The sequence below is a fragment of the Hippoglossus hippoglossus genome, chromosome 17, assembly GCF_009819705.1.
Source record: "Hippoglossus hippoglossus isolate fHipHip1 chromosome 17, fHipHip1.pri, whole genome shotgun sequence".
Lineage (NCBI taxonomy): Eukaryota > Metazoa > Chordata > Actinopteri > Pleuronectiformes > Pleuronectidae > Hippoglossus > Hippoglossus hippoglossus.
This window is the reverse complement of record NC_047167.1, coordinates 8,978,841-9,002,324: the sequence shown is the minus strand read 5'-3', so window position 1 is coordinate 9,002,324 and position 23,484 is coordinate 8,978,841. Positions and strand designations below refer to the sequence as shown.

Here is a 23,484-nt window from a genome sequence, read left to right as displayed (position 1 = left end):
TTAAAAATCCCCTCTAATAACAGATGCGTTCAAGCTCTCAGGAAGTGTGTGTCTCTGCGGCGGACAAAGTGAAACTAAACTGCTGCATTGAAACACTAGCTGAAAATGTGTTTTCGGACTTATATTGCAACGTGTGGTTTAACTTTGGATTCAGAGTATGTGTGTACTCGGTGGAGTGCTTAGAGAAGCAACCCTGACATTAGAAAAACTAGGTCAACTGTCTGAAGGGGTAAAAACCTGCGGCCGTGAACGCAGCAGGTAAAAACCCGGAAGCGTGTCGTCATTAGCAACAACAAACCACCTGGCTCAGACAGCGGCGCCGTGTTGCTGTCAGTGACTGACAGCAGCTATCAGGAAGTACCGACACATCAACTCACGGGGACGTCTACGCGCACATATTTAACTCCGGTTCGTTGGGTGCTCTTCGGGTTTCGTCAGTAAACTGGTTCGCCGGCCATTGGATGCTTTCCCTCTATGTATCCGCCCTCCTCCTCCGCCGCACTGTCGTTAGCTTAGCCTGCTAGGTATTCGTGACTTTATAACACGCGTGTGAATGGGAGCGCTCTTCTTCATTGCGTCCCGCTAAAGAGGCACTTCTGCTCTCAGTGGCGGACCCGGCGGAGGAATAAGGCTTCGCACACTTCCACATCTTCACTAGCTGCCATGGAGCCTCACGCCGCGGCGCTGGGCTGCGTGAACATGGGCAGTCTGACCAGCACCTTGCCGGTGATCCCCTACCAGAAGCTGACGGACCTGTACTACGTGAGCAGGGGGGGCTTCGGCACCGTGTTCAAGGCGCAGCACTCGGACTGGAGGACCACCGTGGCCATCAAGTGCCTGAAGCTCGACTCTCCTGTGGGAGAAAGGTACCTGGGTCAGCTCATGTGACCATAGAGGCCACTGCACACTTTAAAGAAGGAAATGCGATATGCACTCAGAAACAGAAACAGAAACTTACACTGTTACTGTAACATTTTATAGGAAAGTCACAGATCAACTGTACAGGCACGGGCTGTGGGCTGATGTTTGTTTAGACTTACAGGTACATTTAAACGTGTTCACAGTAGAGCAGCACGATGTGACCACAAATCAATCAAGATGAATATGTTTTGCTCCTGAGTGAAGGTTGTGGTTGTGATCAGAGACTGACAAACACCTAGAAATATTTACACGAACCTCCTCACTGTGCTTACACGATTCATAAGCTTTGTATTGAAAATATTGACTTATATCTATATATTATATCCTGGTTTGCCCAGATCGAATCCACAGTGTCCCCCTTGTTTTCACTTGTCTGTCTGTGAAGCATCTGGGTTGACAAGGTCTGGGCAATCAAACAATATCAATAACTACTTTAATATGATTTCCATCAAAAGCGAAGTATAACAAAGTTGTGAGACGTAATTGATCTTCCTCAAATTTTTAAATCGTTTGTCATTCTCTGTCCATAAAGAAATGTTGATAACCACAACCCTAACCGTGGAGCAAAAAGCACTCTTTAAACTTGAAATAATTAATAATGTGACATTTATTGTGATAATAATCAGTACCGAAAGATTGGAAAATATTCATCTTGATATCATCTTTGTTGGCATCACTTCATTCCTCATTCCTGCAGTTTAGGTGGAAGGTAACTTGCTCATGTCCACGCCTGTATTGGTTCTTTTGGGGTACATTTTTTGCTCTGTGGCCCCGTCACTCAAACACAATCCACATTTGAGTTGGATGTTTAAAAGCTCTCTTTTAAACAAACACTTACCATAAAACTTTTATAATATAAAACACTTTCATTTTTATTTAAAGAAGTATGACCTATGTATTGATTATAATGGTTCACAGATACAAATCAACTTGCCTGCTCTCGGATGGACACACTTCATAATGGAGACAATGTTTATATATTACCCCTAGAGTATCTTGGCCTCTCTTGCTGATATATTAATATTTCATTAATAAGTCAATATTAGCTGATACATTGACTCTGAAGTATTGAACATCCTCTTTGGACGAGCTGCAGGGTTTTATACTTAGATCACATTAACAGTCTGCTGTGCTGTAGGTGTGGCTCAACATGTAAAGGAGCACAATGACCCGTATTCCACTGTGCAGTGATGTCAGGGATTGGCAGTAACTCAGTATGATCATTTGCTGAATTTCAATGAGATCGGAGTGTGATATGATTTAATAATATTATAATCTTACACATTTACATAGACCAAATATTTGAGCACAACCTGCTCACACCAACAAAATGAAAGTGTTTTACACATAAATAATTTGGCCTCTTGTTATACATGACAGTAGGATACTGTAGGTCATTATTTACATACAGAATACACAAGTATCCCGATTTGATATTGTGATAATGATTTCCCCAAGCTTAGCCACAACATCCACAACACTGCAAATGTCATCTCTGTTTTGATATTTTCATCACTCGACTGACTCTATCGCTGGCTGTGTCTCAGAGAGAGGAACTGCCTGCTGAAGGAGGCCGAGGTGCTCCACAAAGCCAGATTCAACTACATCATCCAGATCTTTGGCATCTGCAACGAGCCCGAGTTCTTCTGCATAGTCACAGAGTTCATGAGCAATGGCTCTCTGGACCTGCTGCTCCATGAGGTAACTACAAGCACTCAGAGGCTAAGACCGTCACGGCTTCCTCTTTCATTTAGGAAAGAAGAACTAATTTGTAACCAATCACAAACACACAGTGGTGTGATCTTCCTTGCAGTGTAAAAAAAAACCTTAAGTCACAGTTGCATATTGAACATTGACAGTTCTTGTTTTTCCACTTTTGTTTCTTGAACGGCTGAAGAGAGAGACTCTTTGTGGCTTTTGGCAAACTATATCTCTCTCTCTCTGTCTCTTTTATTGAATGTGTCACTCATCATGAACGTGTATGATGTAACTTCCTGCTTGTGAAATGGCAACCAAAAGTGAAACCTGGATATATTCACAGTCCCTAAAAAGCAGGGGAAAAGATGTGAAAAGAGAAGTAAGGTTCGGGAAATTCCCATGTGTTGGGAAGTCTGAGTGTCATTTTAGTTTTTTAATCAGTCTGAAATCCCTTTAGGTATGCTTTTGCAAACTTTCACTGAGGGTGGGGCAATACAACAATATCGATTATTATCCCAACGTAAATTTATGTCAATAGCAATATGCAATAAGTTCATTATCGATTTAATGTTTATGCATCATGCAAACACAGTGATGAGGTATAGCACACAATGGATATACCTCCGATTTAGAAAATATTTTCTGTGTAACTGAAAGTGTTTGTTCTTCTCTGCCAATAAAGAAGAATTTAAAACCAAAACCCTAATTATGGGGCAGAAATAAGAAATAATAATTTGACTTATCTTGATCATTATCAATATCGACTGATATGAAATTTTTTATCTTGATATCATTTTGATATAAATTTTACTTTCACTAAGGAGATGCTTTTGTCTGGACACTCTCATTTCCACAAAAGATCTCTGGGGCTCAACCAGAGTGACCACAGGGTTCTTGGTCACTTCTCTTATCAAGGCCCTTCCCCCTGATGGATCAGTTAGTCAGGGTGACTAGCCTCGACAGCACTTCCACCATTTTAGAATATTGGGGACCACTCTGGCTCTTGGGTACCCTAAATTCAGCAGAATTTTTTAAATAGCATTCCTCAGATCTGTGCTTGATACAATCCTGTCTCTGAGTTTTTCTTCCACTTCCTTTGACTTCATGGCTTGGAGTTTTGCTCTGATATGCTTTGATTTGGCATCTGTGTGACATTATACATACAGCTGTGTACCTTTCCAAATCATCGACTAAAATCATCGCGGAGAAACATCTCAAATAGAAACTAAATTTCAAGTGTCTGAATACTTATGTGATGTTTCAGTTTTTCTTTTGTTGTTGTTGTTGTTGTTGTTGTTGTTTGTTTGTTTGTTTGTTTTTTAAAATATCTGCTCTGTTGTGTCTTCCTACAGAAAGACACATACCCTGATCTTGCATGGCCTTTACGACTGAGGATCCTGTATGAAATCGCACTGGGGGTTAACTTCCTTCACAACATGAGCCCACCCCTCCTACATCATGACTTAAAGACACAAAACATACTGCTGGATGATGAATTTCATGTCAAGGTGTGTGTGTGTTCATTTCTACACCGTTTATTGGCAAAATATGGCTCCATTTTAATTGCTCATGTGATCAAAATACATGTTTAAATGCATAACAATTTCCTTAGTTTTGCCTCATGAACGTTTTTATTTTAAAGAAATTGTGTTAAAGGACCCTAACCTCAAGTTTATCAATGTTTTATCATGTAATTTATTCAACAACTGGATAAATGAGGGACCAAACATGATAGAATAAAAATAGAGGTTTAGTTTGGATTATGTGTCATAGTCCTATCATGTAAATCCCATTTCATTTGGTTTTCTGACTTCTTTAGATTGTGTTTAAAAACGTTATGATTAGAACTGACTCACTTGATTATTTAGTCAATCAACAGAAAATTGTTTTGGTTATTATTTGAGTGAAGCAAAAGCCCCAAATTATCTGGTTCAAGGCTCTCAGAGAATTTGCTGTCAAACATGATATTAAAGTGAATATTCCAGGGTTATTTGAGCTGTTGTTCTGATCATTTAAGATTCATACATTCTCATGAAACTACATCCCGCAATGCACAAGAAGTGCAGTTCAAAATGAATGGGGGGGACTTTATGTAAAAACATATCTTGTGAAATGGATATTTCTGAGAAACTTCCTCCTATTGTTCTGTCCAGATTGCAGACTTTGGCCTTTCAAAATGGCGCCAGCTCTCTGTCAGTAAAGGCTCAGGTTCCAAGCCCACAGAGATGGGTGGCACAGTGATCTACATGCCCCCGGAGAAGTACGAACCATCCAAGAGCCGCCGCGCCGATGTGAAACATGACATGTACAGGTGAGACAACCGATCCCAATAACGTGATTATAAAAAGATTGGACATTAGAATGGACAACAATAATTGCTCCCTGAATCTGGTTATTAACTTCCATATCATTAGTTACATTTAAAAAACGTTTTATGTACATGATGTTCAAATGATCCAAATTAGAAAATGGAGCTCTTGATAACTTAACTTCAATAATAGACACCCTGATAAAGTGAAAGTTTGTCAAACATTTTCCTGTTTGGCAAGTTGAGATGATGTGCCAAACAGTGGATTAGATTATTTGCATTTCAAAACACAACACTGCAATTATATCTGCCAAAGGCTAAATCTGTCGATTGCACAATCAGCCAGTTTCATTTGAGGAATCTGCCAGTGGGAGGGAGACGTGGCTATTACAAAAGAAGTCGAAAGTATATTCAATAAAAGACCCTTTTGAATTGTTGCAACAGCTCAATCCGTCATCACACTTCCTCAGAGCAGCATTTCTGTTTGCTCATCGTAAAGTCCCTGACGTCTGAAGGGGAATACCAGTAAACAGACGACACAACCCTAATTTTCCCTGACTGACTCTTCATGTTTACACTACAGTTATGCCATCATCATGTGGGAGGTGTTGTCCAGGCAGATACCATTCGAAGGTAACGTGTCTTTGTTAAATCACACTTCCGTTTCTTTGTTTTTAAATTATTTTATATATGCATGTTTTGAGTTGTCACCCTGTTATTAAGTTTACTTTATGTGTGTTCAGAAGTGACAAACCCAATGCAGATCATGTTCAGTGTGCTGCGTGGTATGCGTCCAGATACGAGCTTGGACAGCCTGCCCGCTGACATCCCCAGCAGAGGGACCCTCATCAATTTAATGACCTGCGGCTGGACCAACAGTCCCGACGAACGACCGTCCTTCCTCAGTAAGTTCACGCAAACAACTCAATGGCAGGAACTAACTTCTGGCAGAATAGTGCAAATTCATCCTTAAAGATATAATATGTAACAAGAGTTCTTCATTAAAATGTTTCTAAATAACTAAATATATATTTTATATTTTGTTGACTAATGTACTTATATTATCCAATATATTTCCAACAATTTTCAAACCCAGAAAAAAAATCCACAGTTTTATTCAAGGTAATTGACGCTTTTAATTTTGTTTTATCCGTGCCTTTACCCATCTTTGCTGTAGTTTCCAGGGCAAAATGACGCCTGATGAAGGAAAAACACACTACTAGCCTGTTAGCCAGCTGGCCGTTCGGCAGTTTTTTCCTTCCACTGTTAATATTGGTCACTTGTAATGGATGACATTTATAAATTTCTGTTTGCGGTGTAAAGTGTAAAGAATCACGTTACGTCGATTTTAATTGATTAAGTTGGTGAAGACAGCCACTCGATGCCATGCTGCTTCACAACATCGTCAAACTATGTCTTTTATTATTGTTCAGATTGTGAGACCCTTAGCAGCTGACGTTACATATTGTATGTTTTAGGTATAAAGTGGTGTAGATAATCTAGAGATATGAAAAGATTCCACCTGCTCAAATGACTGTGCACATTGCTGAATTATATTTCCTTTTCACAGTTTGGGAGGGTCTGTTCATGTTGAGTAACAGACTAATCCATCTTGTGATGAATTTTACCCTGACGAAGCGCTGACTAATAATCAGCTTCCTGTCACTGAAACATGATATTCTCTCCCAGCATTCGTTCAAACTGCATGTATTCATATTAAATCCATAACCAAACCAACTCCTTTTTATGAGCTGCATGATAATCAGAACATGCAGCAGATTTATGAACTTATAGTTGTTTTGCAAAATGCTTTGCTTTTAAAGTAGCCTAAAGAAAAGTACTGTTAGCAGTAGAGTGGCAGGTTTCTGACCTCTCCCCCAGCTAACAGAGCTTTTACCTCCATTACAGAGTGTTTGATTGACCTGGAGCCCATGGTGAGAAACTTTGACGAGATCGACTTTTTAGAAGCCGTGCTGCAGATCCAGAGGTCAAAGGTCAGTCACAATCTGTTATTAGGTTTTTTTGAAGGTGTTTAATGCCAGTAGTAGAGAGCTGACAGTCTACAACCAAAAACAAGGGGCAAGCTGGGGACGTTGTGGTTCATGGTCTGATTCACTGTGGTGTAGCTAATGGAAGATGGTGGATATGTGAATGTGGACAGTGGGAAAGTTTAGTTATAATCTTCTGAAGATGAACCGCTACATGCTCCACAACATTTAACTGACCACCTGTAGGGAATTGAAAATGTTCACGGTCTATGTTGTTAATGTGTGTGACTCTTAGTGTGAAGCAGAACATGTGTGGTAGGTTATAAAAAATTTTTTTGTTTGTTCTCTTCTGTCAAATCTCAATGTTATTGGCTAATATTAGTGTGACTAAATAGATGCTTAAGGGAATCTCCCTGTTCCGAGACACATGCAGTAGCAAACTAAAGCTGGATATCTGATGTGTTTGCATGATTAAAACCTTAATATTAACTGGTGTGTAATCCGGGGCAGTTTGCTGTGACCTAAGAGAAGGTGACGGGTCCAAAATTCTAGTTCCTAATTTCCCTTTAACATTTCCTTCCTCTTTTCAGTTTTGGTGTGTGTGTGTCTGTGGGTGCGGTTGTGTTTCCAGCTAAAAACCCCTACTATCAATAACTACTAAGTTTATGCTTACAGCAGACATTTCCATCTAGGCTACAGCTCGACATAAACTTTATGCATATAGCATGTGACCCCATTGTCTAAACACGTATTGCAGAAGTTGATCCTGAGGTCACTTGAATTTTATAGTGATCTTTGCTGCACTCTGGTTAAACTGTGTTGGTCCTTTGCTCAGACAAGCGCCCTTATCACACGTAAAAAATTATTTCCTCTCCAACACACAAAAGATGCAGCCTTTAAATCACGCTTATAAAGACTATGTTCCAGACACAGAACAATACATTCTCTCCTCCATGTGTGGATGTAGATTTTCAGTGTTTTTCATGTATAAGGGTCAGTAAATAATAATAAGGTATATTTTTTGAGTTGCTTCATACAGTATATATTAGTCCTGATTCTGGTTTATTAAATTTAGCACATTATTAACATTTGATCGTTGCCCACTCGTTTCAGTTTGACTCATTCCCTTGTTCTCCTCTTACTCACTCCACAGTTAAGGCAGAGAATAGGCTGCTCTTCGGCTCAGCCCGTGTGTGAGAAGAGGAGCGACGAGGGATCCCTGTCCACGCTGAAGGTCAGGCCCAACCCCTGGCCAGTCAGTAACCTCTCATTCTTACCTACGTTTAGCATATGCTGTGAGGAGTACATACAATCAGCTGTTAAACTAATATGACTGGAGAAATATCAAAATTAAAGTCTACATTTTGTGTTTATTAATGTGTGTGGAAGTTAAATATCAGTGACTGTTCTGTCACAGGAGAGCTCCACTTCTGGCTCAGGCTCCTGTTCATCTCAGGACACAGACATATCTCTACCAGGAGCTCTCATCAGTAGCAGTACAGCAGAGTCTAAAGGTAATGACAACATCACATGTGTTTTATGTTTAAACACATGTTTAAAACAGCATCATTTATAGATTATGTGGTTAAGCTGCTGTGACTATCTGTACTAATGTACAACATTTAGGAGAATGGTTTTCCATAAACAACACAGGAGCAGCTCAGCGGTTCCAGATGTAACATTTTATATAACATCTGTTGACAATACCAGCCTCATTCATCTCCTGGGTACATCACACCTCTTCCTTTGCTCTTTCTTATGCAGATAACCGTCCATCGTCAAACCTCGATCACCCGCTGGAGCCTCCAGAGTCTCTGGTGGACCCCTGCCAAGAAAACAACCTCAACGCCTACCAGACCGCCAAGCCCCTGAATGATTGGAATATTCCCATCAAACCCGGCCTGCCAATTACCGAGTGCGAAACTCGACTGGACGACCAATCCCTCAAGCCGCAACCGCAGCCGCAGCCGCAGCCGCATCCGCAGCAACAAGGTAAAAGCAGTTAAAGTTAACTCCCCCGTGCTGAGTCAATCCTGGAGAATGATCGGGCTGCACCCATTATCATTCTCTCTAGCTTGTTTGTATTTCTTTAAAGTAATCTCCAAATCCCCTAACTAATCTAAGACAGGGATACAGTGACAGTGACCCTACTAAATAGTGTTGGAGGGGAGGCTTGTTTTGGGTGAACATTTGTGCACAGGGAGGTGAGCCCTGTTATTAGAATGGCTAATTACCCCAAAAGAAATCTGACGAAAGACGTATGTCGACTGTGTGATGGCATAAAACGGTAAAGCTGGACATACAATGTGTGAATTGAGCCGAATTTTCACCCTATTTCTGAGTTGTGTGACTTATTTAAAAGTCTGACTGATTTTCAGTTTTCGTTTTGTGTCGCATACATTTCTGAGATGTCATAAACTTTGGTCTGCTGTCATCACGCTCCTGTACAGTTGAAGCATATTCAAAGTCAATTCCCCCAAAATCCTCTTATTTTTCCTCACTGCATTTGCACGAATGGCAAAACACAATAGTAGGAAATGTAGTTAATGGCATGAGGCAATTGCACAGCTAGAAAGAAAAAGATGGAGGTAAAGATGTTCTTACAGAAGTTAAAATCTGAGAGTACCTAGTGACAATTTACAGCATAGTAGCCTCAAACATAGTTTTCTTTCTTTCTGCAAAACCAAAATGCCATAAGCCGACGCCTCTTTTTTGGACTATAGCAAATTTAAGAACAACATTTCTAAATTTGCACAGTGTATGCCCACCTTAGCAAACAGATAGCCATAGGTTAGGAGTTTGTCCTGGTTGATGCTCTGATGTTTCTTTCTTTATTCCCCTGTTTCCTTTGTTAGTTTATTTCTTAACAGTGGCATGAGAAGAGAGGCTGTCATACGTTGTTCAGATTGTAAAACAAATATGAGAATTTGTGCTATGTAAATAAATTAGACTTGACTTAATCCCACATTTTCCCATATTTTACCACTAAAACATGAATCGTACTTCTTTCTCCTCCTTAGCAGCAGAGCACTTTCCTACACTGCAGCACTCTCCGACCTCACTAGGCCCCATCACTCAGTGGATTGCGACTCAGCGCGAGGATATCGTCTCCCAGATGACAGAGGCCTGTTTGAACCAGATCTTGGACGCCCTGTTGGCCCGCTCCATGCTGATGCAAGAAGATTACGAACTTGTGAAAAACCAGCCCACCCGCACCGCCAAGGTCCGCCAGCTCCTGGACAACTGTCACCGGCACAACGAAGACTTCTGTCGCATCATCGTCCGCAAGCTGTACGACAACAAGCAGATGGGCCTGAAGCCGTATCCACCTGAAATCAGCTCCCCGACCACCGCCCTGTTTCCCAGTGCGCCGCCTCTGTCCATGTCCCAGCCAAGCAGTAGAGACCACTACAGTTGACTCCCAGTGGTTCTGCTGTCATCAGTTAGGTGAACAAGGTTCTGTATTTCCCTCCGAAGACTGAGGAACGGCTGGTTGAGGAAAAGGAGCCACAGTAACAGGCGGTTTTGAAATGTAATTTCCACTTCAACCAGAGATGGACTAGATTCTGTTTTATCAGAATCAAGAAGTTTTGACTGAATCAGTGATTTTTATTTTACAATGTTATGGATTTACTGAGGTGATTTATTTATAGTCTTTTCATACTGACTGGATATATGACAGGGTTTCACTCCTTTTTGGATGTCTCTCCTCTTTGTCTTCAAAACTCAATTACCATTGATTATGTAGCCTAGAACTTTTATGTGTGTATATGTGTTGAACACAAAAATTCTTGGTAATCTCAGTTGATCTGAGTAAATGACGGGAGGACTGTTAATATGCTGGAAAACCTGCAGCAAAAACAAAGTTTATTCCTGCTGTAGCAATCTTATGTTAAACTATCATGTAGTTGTGACCTAAGTTTCCTGATAATTCCACTGATTTACCAATCAGAGAGTCTGTCTTTGTTTGAAACACATAAGAAAATGCATAGTCAGAAGAGCTTCACAGCTGTTGATAGCGTGGTGTTCTTGAACGTCAACAGCTTACGGTAATTCAGCTGAAACATAGGAATGAGTTGTTTTGCTGGAATGTGGTCATGTGACTGTCCTCCTCCATTTACTGTTAAGATAAAGAGTGGCTGGGACGTGTGAGGAAGCTGAGATCGTAACATAAAACCCACAATGGGGGATATGCGTGTGTGTGTGTGTCTGCATGTGTGTACCTTGAGTAAAAATGGAACAAAGTAATCGACCTTCTGATTTGTTTAATCTTCTAAAGAGTGGCCTCAGCTCTCAGTATTTATAATAATATTCACTTTAGACACTTGAGACTCGTGGTTTCAGGAGTCACAGTTCTTCCATTCGCTCTGAGCTAAGGTTGAAAGTTTTTTTTATCCTACTGAGCCGATACAAGTGCAAAACACAAGCAGGAAAACAAACCTGCTGTGCTTGTAGGTTCAGTCACTTTGTTACTCTTCACTTTTCTACTGTATCTGTGCTGCCTAATCTGCTGAAAATGAAAGTAGTAAATGTTCAGTAAAGTAAACTTCACTGACAATGAAGTGAAGAAACTAATAATTTATTTTTAATTCTCTGTCTATTGACTAATTGTTTCAGCTCTGGTGTGAATGTTAATAGTTTTTCCATGAATAGCCTTTGTGTCCTCATCAGTGCTTTCACTGTTAAATAGGTGCTTAGATAACAGTATTGTAGCTGAGGTATTATCTCTGTAATATCCAAAATTCATCACAGAATAACCTTTTGTTTTGTTCCAATTTCTATGAAAACACACACTTTTTTTAAAAAGCATTAGTTGATGTACACCTCCAAGGTAAATAGCAGTTCAAAAACATGGTAAGAAATAAGCCACAACAGGTTGTTCTTAGACTCTGTTACAAGAAATATTCCACTCTGACTACTGTCATTTAAATGTCAACAGGAAGGCCACCAAGGTCAATGTACTTCCACAATATGGGACTAGTATCGCCTCATGTTTGATAACTGTGCCTAATATTCTGCTTCTGGTCGCATCTATAGTAACATATAAAGGACTTTTACAAACATCAAATGAAGAGTACAAATGCTAAAAATTTGATAGCCTAGATATGTTGTAACATATTTTGTACTGTAGATGATAGTTTTATGTTTTTATAAATATTTTCATCTGTGATCTCTTGTTAAAAACATTTTTTTATTTGATATCTGTAGAATTGTGCAAAACAGCAGCCTATCATTTAGGAGATAGTTTATCAAACTGTGATATTATGTGTTAAATTAAATTTTAGTTGGCGTGAAGGAACTCGGATTTTTCATATACCGCATCGAACTCATCAATAAAATTGGTATTCCGTTTTTACTTCTGCCTGCTGTCATCATCTTTCCTCTTGATTTCTTTGTATGTAACAATAATCCAAAGGTCATATATAGTTTTTTAGCAAAACACTTTTCTTATAATGATATTTTCTTTGTATCTAGCCCTAATTTTAACAGGACAGAGTTTAAAAGGGGTAGAGTGAGCGGGGATGACATACAGCGAGGGGCTGGGTCGAAACCAAACCTGCGGCCGCTGAAAGGGACAGAAGCCGCTGTTCATGTGGCGCCCTCTCAACCAGGTGAGCTACTGGGCGCCCCAGGGTGCAACACAGTTAGCTTATATAATGTTATCATCTGCACAAAGCTTGAGATGTGTGGAAGAATACTGAGTTTTATTCACTGCTCAGTGGAGTTATTTCACAACAAGGCAGTACAATTCTGTTTGATTGTCTGCGTTCAGAGTTAAGGTTGCATAACACTACATCAAGGCAAGTCTAATGACTATAGGTTGTGGACTGAGCTAGTCGAGGGATCACTGTGAGAAAAAGATAGGAATACAACTGAGGAAGTCCTGGACAGAGTCATTTACAATACAATGTTCTCCAATCTGCCAGTGAGCCATCTGGTGAGTCCAATCAACACCTGTGCTACCGTGATATTACTGTCTGCATCCGGGGTTTCTGATTACACACTGTTCCACTGGTATCGGTAAACCCATGTAAACTAGTTAGTCTCAACACAGAGCTTGAAGGAGGAGAGGAGGTGGGAGCATTACAAAAAATTTGATAAAACTGCTGCCATTAAGTGGGAGGGTTCATATACAACCATGAAATACTGAGCGGGCTTACCTGGGACAAAATGTCACCATAAGAGAGGAGTGAGGAAGCAAAACAACCTCAAAAAGATTCAAAAGGAGAATGAAGGAGCTGCCCAATGACCACAGATGAAAAAAACATCAAGAGCTTAACAAAGCAAAATGACCACAGAGTCACAAAAAGGACAAAGAGAAGCAAATCAACGTCCAGGAGACACAAAGCCACCTGAAAGAGATGCCAAAGTCCCAAAAAGATTAACAATGACCCTCAAGATGCAAAACAAATACAAATCAGCACCAAGTAGAAGCAAAGGTGAAGATAACACAATGTATGATGGCTGAATTCCATTTAGCTGCTTCAGTTTCACGAAGCTGGTATTCTGCATGCTGGCTCACTGTCACTGGGCATGTCTCACTGGGACTCTTAAACTGAATGGAGACAAAGTCATCAGTGTGCTTTTACACACTGAGACATGTCCGCTGTGAGAAAGGCCTGTAGCAGCCTGTCCCAGTGACTGATGGAGAAGCAGGTGCTCGGCCAACCACTGTGCACTTAGAATGCTCCTTAATGACAGCGCACGTCACAATATCAAACAATCTCCTGACCTATGTCCTGTTGACCCAGAAGCAGCTTTGCTCCCTGTGTCTGTGCTGTTCCTGGGGGCTGGGGCGAGGCCTATTGGTCTCTGAAAATAGCACAGAGGGGAACACGAGAGTGCCTGCTCCTGGAAAAACACTCGCTGTGGATGTGTCTGGCTGCAGGGATTGCAACATCGAACATTCAGTTGCCACCACTCAGATATGATCTCAGCAATTTCTCACTGCCAGGTTTAGAGGAGCAGACACTACATACACCACAGGAGGAGAAATACACCTTTAGAATTTCCCCAAAATAAGGTAAAGTCCTGTTTGTGTACTTTTACCTTTTATTTCATGGATTATTACACAGTGATCCTTAGAGGTGTGAGCACATGTGTGACCTTTTCGTGTTTACTGGACATTGACAGGATCAAGTTCAGCTCATGTGTTTAAGCCTGGAGATTTTGGACTTAAACAAACGTTGTCATTTGACAGTGTATTGGCTGTTTTTACATTTGTAATGATTAATAGACGAAACAGACATGTATGTAGAAGGATGAATGAACAGATGTGGTTCTCGTGGGTTAACTAACTTTACGAGTGTTGCTTAAGGTAATAGATGTTTATGGCCTTCCTCCCTTTGTGTGACACTTGACAAAATGGTCACTGCAGGGGTCACTCAAGGGGTTTGATCAGAGGGGTGCAGGGATTTCTTATGTGTATACAGGAAGGGGGTCTTTTGTGTCGTAAACGAAGATAAGGGGCCTCTGAGACAGATGGTACATGAAAGAAGTCACTCCAGAGGGCTGAGACAGAGATGGAGACAGGATGTCTACACACCTTGATCATAGATCAAAGAAGCTGATTGATAACCTTTTGCTCCTCTTAGGGAGGGGCTAGTAGTGTATAAAGATGTTCATTCTCCTCTAAGTCTTTGCTCATTGTATAATGTCCTTCTGGTGATTTGTACTCTGAGTCCACCTGCAGGTGCGAATTAAACTTACCAAAAGACAACTGTATGATTTGTGCTTGACTTTACAGAAATTCCCATGACAACAGTTCAATTGGAAAATTCTTTAATTCCTACTCCATAATCTCCATATCAGCAGTGCATCACTGATGGGGGATCTGAGGCAGAAGATGGGGGTCATGTCACAGACAATATGCCCACGTTCACGGGCTCCTTCTGATGAGGACTTAAAGGCCCCACATGCAGTCAAAGAAGAGAAGATGCACATGAGGAGAGAAATCTCTCTCGTCAATGGGATCTGCCTCATCGTGGGCAACATGATCGGCTCTGGGATCTTTATCTCACCTAAGGGCGTGCTCATGCACAGTGGCTCATACGGACTGTCGCTGCTGATCTGGGCCCTCGGAGGTATCTTCTCAGTGTTCGGGGCTCTGTGCTACGCAGAGCTCGGCACCACCATCACCAAGTCCGGAGCCAGCTACGCCTACATCCTGGAGTCTTTCGGTGGGTTCCCGGCCTTCATCCGCCTGTGGACGTCCATCCTGCTGATCGAGCCTGCCAGCCAGGCCGTGATTTCACTCACCTTCGCCAACTACCTGGTGGAGGCTTTCTACCCAACCTGCCAGGCGCCGTACCATGCTATCCGCCTCATAGCAGCAGCCTGCCTCTGTAAGAAACACTCCTGTGAATGAATGAGTGTGTGGGACAGACAAAATTCAGCATTTAATTCATTACCTAGGAAAAGAGATAATGGATTGCTCATGACAAAAAAAGAAAACAAAAGTAGATCATATAACCTTTATTCAGCCAGGTACACATCTCATTTAGATTTAAGTCTCTCGCCAAGAAGGCAGCCAAACATTGTTACAACAATAAAAACAATACAAACAGTGAAATGCAGCTCAGACACAACACACATACAACCTTCCAAGTGGAAATAAAACGTTTTAAGAGCATCCATAGTGACCAGTAGAGATATATTCTCGATCCATTAAAATGGACTTAAACAACCCCATAGTAACCAGCTCTGACAATTTCACCTCCTTCTGTAGATGATTCCAGTAAGAGACAAGTTCTGTTTTTAACTCCAAGGACCAACATGTGTAGAATATTGTGAGAGTGCAAGTCATGTTGGTTTTGTCTTTCACAAATGTATGAACACAGTTGAGGAGGAACCAAGGTGAAAGTCTGTGGACATAAAGAGACGGCAGGTTAGCAGCAACATGCATCATACTGGCTGTACAATATTTCCACAGCCAGTAATAAAACATAAAGCACCATTGTACACAGTTTGTGGTCAAAACAAGTTTTCAACATATTGAATTATATTTGATAATTGCCTGTATGGTTATTTTCATTGTTGGTTCCCTCTTTCTTATGGTTGATTTGAATCAGGGAACTTTGCAAAAGGTAACAATACTTTTTCCAGGTTTAGTGTTTTTAATTTGATCTTACTGGTGTCAAGTCTTTATTCACTGTCCCAACTGAGGATCAGATGAATTAATTTACTGCAAATACAAACCCAACATTTCCTGCTGCTTGTACTTTACATTACAAGCTTTCCGCTGGTAAAACCTGCAGTGGCTTTTATTTTGAAGCAGTCACAGGAAACAGTCTGAACACTAACATGTCCATTCATCCCAGTCAAACTCAGTAACCCTCTGTGGGAATGGCACCAGCTATAGTTGGACTATCAGTCCTGTAAAAATAACACTGTGGTTCACAGCAGAGCTTTGTGCTTGGAAGAATGTGGCCATCAGCAGAACTGGTATTTAGGTGAGAGAGCAGCTCTGTCATGATTCATGAAGCGCTCACGCTGAGGCCCTCGAGACGCTCAGACGAGATGGTCAGTGATCTGCTGTGGTGATCAGAGAGCAGGCATCTGCAACTTGTAATAAAATGAGTTTCACCAGCTGACCGGCAGGGTTTGTCGTTGTTTCCTGAGGGGTTCCTCTTTACCTGCTGGGCAAATGCAACCTCATAAGACAGCAGAGGTTGACCTTGACGCTGCGTTGGGCGTTGTTTGTGTAAATTATGGTCTCAGCCATGTAGGGCAAGGGTCATTCATCACCTTATTCCTCTGCTTTGTCCAGGTATGCTCATTTTTGTCAACTGTGCCTATGTGAAGTGGGGGACTCTGATCCAGGACATTTTCACTTACGCCAAACTCATGGCACTCATTCTCATCATCATTGTAGGAATCCTGAAACTATCCGCTGGTAAGTACTAATACATTTAAGAATCCATCAGAGAAAACACAGTCAATTAAACGTCATGTGTTTCAAACTCTGACTTCTCATTTTGTGAAGGAGAAACAAAAAGCTTCGAGAGTCCTTTTGAGGGCTCCTCCACAGATCCTGGAGCGATAGCTTTGGCCCTCTACTCGGCTCTGTTCTCCTACTCCGGCTGGGACACACTGAACTTTGTGACTGAGGAAATTCAGAATCCAGAGAGGTAATGAGGACAGACGCATGAAAGACGCATTTCGAGGGCATGTAAACACACACTCAAGCCTTTGTGGACACACTCTACATTTTACAAGGCAGATGAACACCTCCAAACCACTGCCACTGCACTCCTCCCTACAGAATGGACAACACGCACACAGACAGTCTCTTCACACAACAGACTGTATGCACACGTGTTTTTAAAGGGGACATAGCATGCAAATTCCACTTTGTTAGTGCTTCTACAGGTTAATGTGGGTATCTGGCATGTCTACCAACCCAAAAACTCTGGGAAAAAAACACTCGCGCGTTTTGTTATGGTTCCTCTAAGTCAGAAACGTCATGCTTGAGCGACTCGATTGAGCTTCCTGGGTTTTGTGTCGTAACAAGGCATTGGAAGTCTCCCTACATGGTCTTGCCCCCCCCCCCCCCCCCCCCCCCCCCCCCCCCCCCCATCCCCCCCCGCCCCCCCACACTCGCTACGCCGGGTTTACACCGGACTCAGCGAGGCTGCGAGGCAGCGCAGCGCCGTTCCCAAGCACGCAGCCTGGCTGTTCACACGGGACGAGCATTTCTCCGCTGGTCAGCCCGCGATTCACTCACATGTGGCATTTGTCTGGATCGTTGGGACTGGGAGGCTGCAGCAGTTGCTCGGGCGCGACCGCTCGCTCTCCCGTGCGTGAGCTGGAATTTGTGTCAGCGCCACACAGCCAGCAGTGTGGAAGACTTCTGCAGTGTTCAGCGCTACTGTAACACTGCGGAAGTCTTCCACACTGCTGGCTGTGTGGAAGACTTCCGCAGTGTTCAGCGCTACTGTACGCCGGGTTACAGTAGTTACGCCGGGGTACACCGGTCGCGGCGCCGCTGCGAGGCAGCGCAGCGCCGTTCTCAAGCGCGCAGCCGCCTGGCTGTTCACACGGGACCTGCATTTCTCCGCGCTGGTCAGCCCCATAGACTGTATATATAAGGTCAGCCCGCGATTCTGCTTTCTCCGCTTGTTGTTGTACCCGTTGAATGTCGGGGTTCGGGGGTAAATGATGGTCTTCATAGCCCCCCCCCCCCACCCCTCTCTTTCTCTCTCTGTCTGTCTGCTTGTGTGCTTGTAGTGGATGGGCAGAGGGGGACATTTAATTATATGATTGGGAAAATTAAAACTCCAGGACAACAGAAGGGGAATACAAAGTATGGGATGCATATTTGATAATTTATATCATATAAAATATGTAATTTATATCGTTTAAAATCATGGAGGGAGAGGGGGAGGGGGGAGCTGGCTCATTAGCATTTAAAGGAACAGGCACTCAAAACAGGTCACTCTGTGGAGGGCTGTTTTAGACAGGGTAAAAAGGGTGCTGTTTGAAATGATCCTTGTGGTATTTTGACCAAAGTATGTTACAGACATTTCATTAAGACCCCAAGGAACCATATCAACTTGTGGTAAAATGGGCATGCTATGTCCCCTTTAAATATTCCCTGCAACCACTGACACAACTGTCTACCTCTGTATGTATGAATGAATGTGTATAATGCGTTTGGTAAGTGGATATGAATGTGCAATTATTTTCTTTATCTTTGTTTTCCGTTTTTATTTCATTCTTTTTTGAATATTCTTATATTTAGATATTTATTGACACGACCAGGTAAAGATATTGCTATATATATATATATATAAGAATTTAATTGCATTGATAACTTATTTCTACATTTGACAATAAAGCCTTTTGAATCTTTAAATTTGAAAAGTCAGAGCTAAAGGGCTAATATATCTTTGAAAAATGTTAATAAAGTAAAATTAAAAATAACCACACAGATACTTTACTGAGAAACTAGAACTCTTTTCACAATTACAGTAATAATAAGACATTTGTTTGCACTTTATTTACTAACAATGGCTCAAATTTCTGTTTATATATGAAAAGTGTTTGTGATGAGCCCACTGACAATTATCACATGACCCTGTGATTCAGCTCTACACAGTCATGACTCATCCACCATGTGTCCCACACAAACAAGCTGAAATAAAAAGTAATGACTAAGCTGCCCGCCCAGCACCGGTCAGCTGACAGAGCACGTCACTGACTGTGTTTACACTAACACCAGTAATCCAGCTGTCTACTTTATGCTGAATAAGACTTTTGATTTTGATATTTATACAAATTGAATATAGAATATTCCATCATATTCCTATTTACATGTTACAAAGAATAATGTGAGTACGATGTCAAACGGTTGCCTCACATGTTGTGACAACTCAAGAGAATGTAATAATGCAACTAAGAGGTATACAATACAGTCAAAAAGGTAAAGTATATCTCAACCAGGAACAGTCTTGTACTTAATGTTCTTTGTATGATCAACATTTTATGTATAAAATATAAGATTTTCTTCTTCCTGCTTATTTTCCGATCATAAATTTGTGTATACGTATATTATTTAGTTTTTGGATAACACTGAAGGAAGGAAATAAACTAAACTAAAAGTAACTAAACTAAACATGTCTACATTAAGTGACTAATTCCATGAATACTCCACATGTCTTACTTTCATTATTGCTTATTCTCAGTATGACCTTGGGTAATACTGGGTAATCATAAAATGCTGACAGCATCTATTCACTATTGTCTGAATCCAATTATTCTCAGAATATTGGTTTCCATGTTAACATAGTCATTGTGTTTCCACTGCATATTTTACTTTGCTTTGCTTGTTGTTGTAGAAATCTGCCCCTGGCCATTGCCATCTCCATGCCCATCGTGACCATCATCTACCTGCTGACCAACGTGGCATACTACGTGGTCCTGGACATGCCATCTCTGCTGTCCAGTGACGCCGTTGCTGTGGTAAGACCTGGATGACGTTTTGAGATATTAATAGGCTTTGTTGACCCGGAGCCTAAAAGATCATGTGAATCTGATCCCACAGACCTTTGGGATTGCAGCACTGGGGCCGTTCAAGTGGATCATCCCTGTGTCAGTGGCCATGTCCTGCTACGGAGGACTCAATGCTTCTATCATCGCTGCCTCGAGGTAAGAACTAGAAAGCCTGAACGGGCACTGGCTGCAGGACGACATCATGAAGAGCATCTTTGACTTTTCATCTTTATCAATGATGCAGGTTGTTTTTCGTTGGAGCCAGAGAAGGCCACCTCCCCAACAGTCTGAGTCTGATCCACCTGAAGCGTTACACTCCCATACCTGCGCTGCTCTTCAATGTGAGGGACATTTACTCCTCAGATGATGGACAGTGGTCACATGATGTGTTAGTATATGCTCTGTTTTCATTGCGCTCTCTGGTTCCAGGGGTTGATGGGCCTGATCTTTCTGTGTGTGGAGGACGTGTTCCAGCTCATCAACTACTTCAGCTTCAGTTACTGGCTCTATGTGGGTCTGTCTGTGGCCGGCCTCATCTACCTGCGCATCACTCAGCCTAACCGATACAGGCCCGTCAAGGTGCTACTACACACACACACACACACACACACACACACACACACACACACACACACACACACACACACACACACACACACACACACACACACACACACACACACACACACTTAATGCTAATTTTCTTATTATAGTGGTGCAACAATCTGTATTTTTCTGTATTGATACCTGTGCTCTGGTCATCGACTAGGTTTTAATTAATAGGCTGTATACCTCACTAAAGCACTGCTTTATCAAACAAAATATAACAAATATTTATAAATGTACTGAATTCTCATGTATGATTTATTATAAAACAGTATTTTAATTAATAGATTGGAGCTAATGTTTGCTCCCGAGTGAAGGTTTTGGTTTTAAACTCTTCTTTATGAGCACAGAATGACAAACACTTGATAAAAAGCAAAACATTTTATGAATCTGAGCTCCCAACTTTAATACAGGAAATGTATTATTATACATTATCATAGATATAACTGAAATTACTATCAAAAGAAGCCTCCAATAGTGCCACCTCAATAAACTATAATGTTAAAGTACCACTTAATGCATTGTGAATAATGACAGGGAACATTTTGCAGAATTAATACATTTACTTTTGATACTTTTAAAACATTTTCTTAATAATGTTTCTGTCATTTTCAATTTTCAACTTTTACTTTTGTAAATTATATTAATGCGACTTCCACCACTGATCATTTAATACATTAATATTTACCACGTTAAGATATACTGTATGTCATCTTAAATTGATTTTGCTTGTTTTCACTTAAACCTTTTACTGTTAAAGCACAAACTGAGACTGAGGAGATCATTTCCTGTCTTTGTGAAGCTTACTTTACTGATTCCAATTAAGCTTGCCCGATTAACACACCACAATGACAATTATTGAAACATTTTCTTTTATTGGTTTTGTCCATGACACACACAAATACTCTGAGAATGGATCTGCGATATATAACAAATGTGTGTGTGTGTGTGTTCTTCTGTCCACAGTTGAGCCTGTTCTTCCCCTTCATCTACTGCCTGTGCAGCCTGTTCTTAGTCATTGTTCCTCTGTACGGAGACACCATCAACTCTCTCATAGGGATTGGCATTGCGCTCTCTGGTGTGCCAGTTTACTATGTGGCCATTTACCTGCCTGAGGACAAGAGGCCCAAGTTCATACAGAAATTAAATGGTAAGGTTTTGTAACAGTAATTTCTGTAGTCCCGAGCAGTAGGAAGTTTATTGTGTGTTTTATTATGGCATGATTATCAATTAACTTCTGTGGTTGTTTGGTCATTTCAAACATGTTAGGAAGAAGTGATAAAGGGAAAACACTTCCCCTCTGACTACTGACCTTTATTCAAAGATGTGAGATTATACACGTAATGAGATTACTGTTGATCATTACATAGTTTTACTTCCTTACACAGTCTGTCCCATACATCACTTCCCATTAAAACGTTAGTCATCATAGATTAATAGTATCACCGAGACCTGACCTTTCCACTCCCTCTGTCTCAAACAAATCTTCCCTCTTTCCCTCCTCCAGCTTTTGCCACCAGATGCACCCAGACTCTTCTCTACTGCTGCCTGACAGAAGTCAACACGGAGACAGAAACACAAGCAGGCACTAAAACGCAGTGAAATGCGGTCGAACTCTGACGTCCATGGAACCGCCCACTACCGGAGGCCTCTGTCCTGAATGACGAGGCCCACGATGGACAGCACAGCCTGGCCTGGACTCATGGCGTTTGTGTGCCAGGTCATGCTAAAAAGAAATAAAAAAAGAGGAGCCCTGACATCTCAAATGACTCACCACGAGGAGCGAGCACTTGAGAGACTGCAGACTCACTTTCCTCTGCGAATGTGACACACTTCTCTTCAGACAACGAGGAGTATTTCCGACGAGGATTCAATAAAAGTTCAAGCTGACATTTCATTTAGTGTTAAGATATAATATGACTAGTCTCTTTCAAGAATTCATCATATACTACTCATGTGGCAACAGGTAAATTATACAAAAGTATTTATTTAGCCGCAGTATGACTAATGTTATTGTGTTTGATTACATAGTCAAATGTAATGTAATGCCTCTAACAGCATCTGGCTTATTAATTGCCTTTAGTAGTCACTGTTACATGACTACTGAAATAACTACATACACTAATCTCCATACACATCAACAGTACAACAGAGCGTGTTCATGGTGTGGTGATCAAAAACTCTTTGTGTTTAATGATGTAAAGTGCGATGGTTCACCTGTTTACACCAATTTGATGACCTGCATACATTTACTCTGGAAATCCTACCTACATGTGAATAACTGCATATTAAGAACACTGTCAAATCCAAAGTTGCAACCAATATTGATGACTGGGTCATTAGCAGCTTCACTGTGAAGCAGGTTCAGTCAAGGGCCTTCTTTGTCATTCTTTTAGTTCAACTAGTTAGTTCAACTAGTTAGTTCAACAGTTGATTTCAGTGAGTTTATATATTGTGTTTTGTAATTATTCATGTTTTTTACAGGACTGAACTAATTGGTCCGGGATCCTTTTGCAGGCAAGTTGCAAGTTCGAATATACAGTATCTGCAAAACTTTAGCAAACTGCAGCTTCTCCCACAAGGGGGGGAGTTTCGTTTTTTAGACTAAAACATCTTTTGTATGCTTCACTTGAAAGGCCTGTGTTTCTGTTTTAATTGAAATATAATAATGAACTAGTGTGTATTGTAAAATGCTACGGTATCAAGAGCCTCAACTGTTGTTTACTGGCAACCAATCGAACTTTCATTTGACAGGTCTTAAATAATAAATGTAAATTCCACATTATTTCACATTTAATAATCTACTTTCTTCACATGTGAAGTGCAACCAAATACATTCAAGAATACACTTTTAGAAACAAGATGCCTTTTCTTTCTGTAAGTGATTCTCAGCCGTTGTCTCTTGTAATCTTCAACTTTTTTCAAGCAGACATAACGTTTTCTTATATTTACACGTGTAGTGTGTCTTCT

The 23,484-nt window shown here is 41.1% G+C and overlaps 2 protein-coding genes across 10 annotated transcripts; both read left to right on the top strand.

Annotated features, from left to right (window-relative positions):
* The first annotated feature begins 272 nt into the window (after nucleotides 1-272).
* Nucleotides 273-11,119, top strand: LOC117778891 (receptor-interacting serine/threonine-protein kinase 2-like). 7 transcript variants are annotated; one of them, XM_034614777.1, is made up of 12 exons: nucleotides 273-866; nucleotides 2,469-2,622; nucleotides 3,972-4,127; nucleotides 4,773-4,930; nucleotides 5,511-5,560; nucleotides 5,725-5,832; nucleotides 6,836-6,921; nucleotides 8,069-8,105; nucleotides 8,136-8,170; nucleotides 8,333-8,429; nucleotides 8,680-8,881; nucleotides 9,934-11,119. In XM_034614777.1, the coding sequence occupies exons 1-12, from the start codon at nucleotides 664-666 to the stop codon at nucleotides 10,331-10,333; spliced, it is 1,686 nt and encodes a 561-aa protein (XP_034470668.1). In that variant the 5' UTR covers nucleotides 273-663; the 3' UTR covers nucleotides 10,334-11,119. The 7 variants fall into 7 exon arrangements, 6 of the variants coding, with proteins under 6 accessions (XP_034470668.1, XP_034470666.1, XP_034470665.1 ...); XR_004616858.1 differs by having other exon boundaries at nucleotides 276-866; nucleotides 5,671-5,832; nucleotides 8,069-8,170; nucleotides 9,934-10,386; nucleotides 10,464-11,119; XM_034614776.1 differs by having other exon boundaries at nucleotides 276-866; nucleotides 5,671-5,832.
* A 2,681-nt stretch (nucleotides 11,120-13,800) lies between these two features.
* LOC117778892 (Y+L amino acid transporter 2-like) lies at nucleotides 13,801-22,247 on the top strand. 3 transcript variants are annotated; one of them, XM_034614780.1, is made up of 10 exons: nucleotides 13,801-13,939; nucleotides 14,731-15,260; nucleotides 16,685-16,810; nucleotides 16,901-17,045; nucleotides 19,755-19,878; nucleotides 19,961-20,064; nucleotides 20,153-20,249; nucleotides 20,338-20,487; nucleotides 21,481-21,664; nucleotides 22,022-22,247. In XM_034614780.1, exons 2-10 carry the CDS (start codon nucleotides 14,741-14,743, stop codon nucleotides 22,114-22,116), a joined length of 1,545 nt encoding a protein of 514 aa, XP_034470671.1. In that variant the 5' UTR covers nucleotides 13,801-13,939; nucleotides 14,731-14,740; the 3' UTR covers nucleotides 22,117-22,247. The 3 variants fall into 3 exon arrangements, with proteins under 3 accessions (XP_034470671.1, XP_034470670.1, XP_034470672.1); XM_034614779.1 differs by having other exon boundaries at nucleotides 14,728-15,260; XM_034614781.1 differs by lacking the exon at nucleotides 13,801-13,939 and adding an exon at nucleotides 13,975-14,117 and having other exon boundaries at nucleotides 14,682-15,260.
* The last annotated feature ends 1,237 nt before the right edge of the window (nucleotides 22,248-23,484 follow it).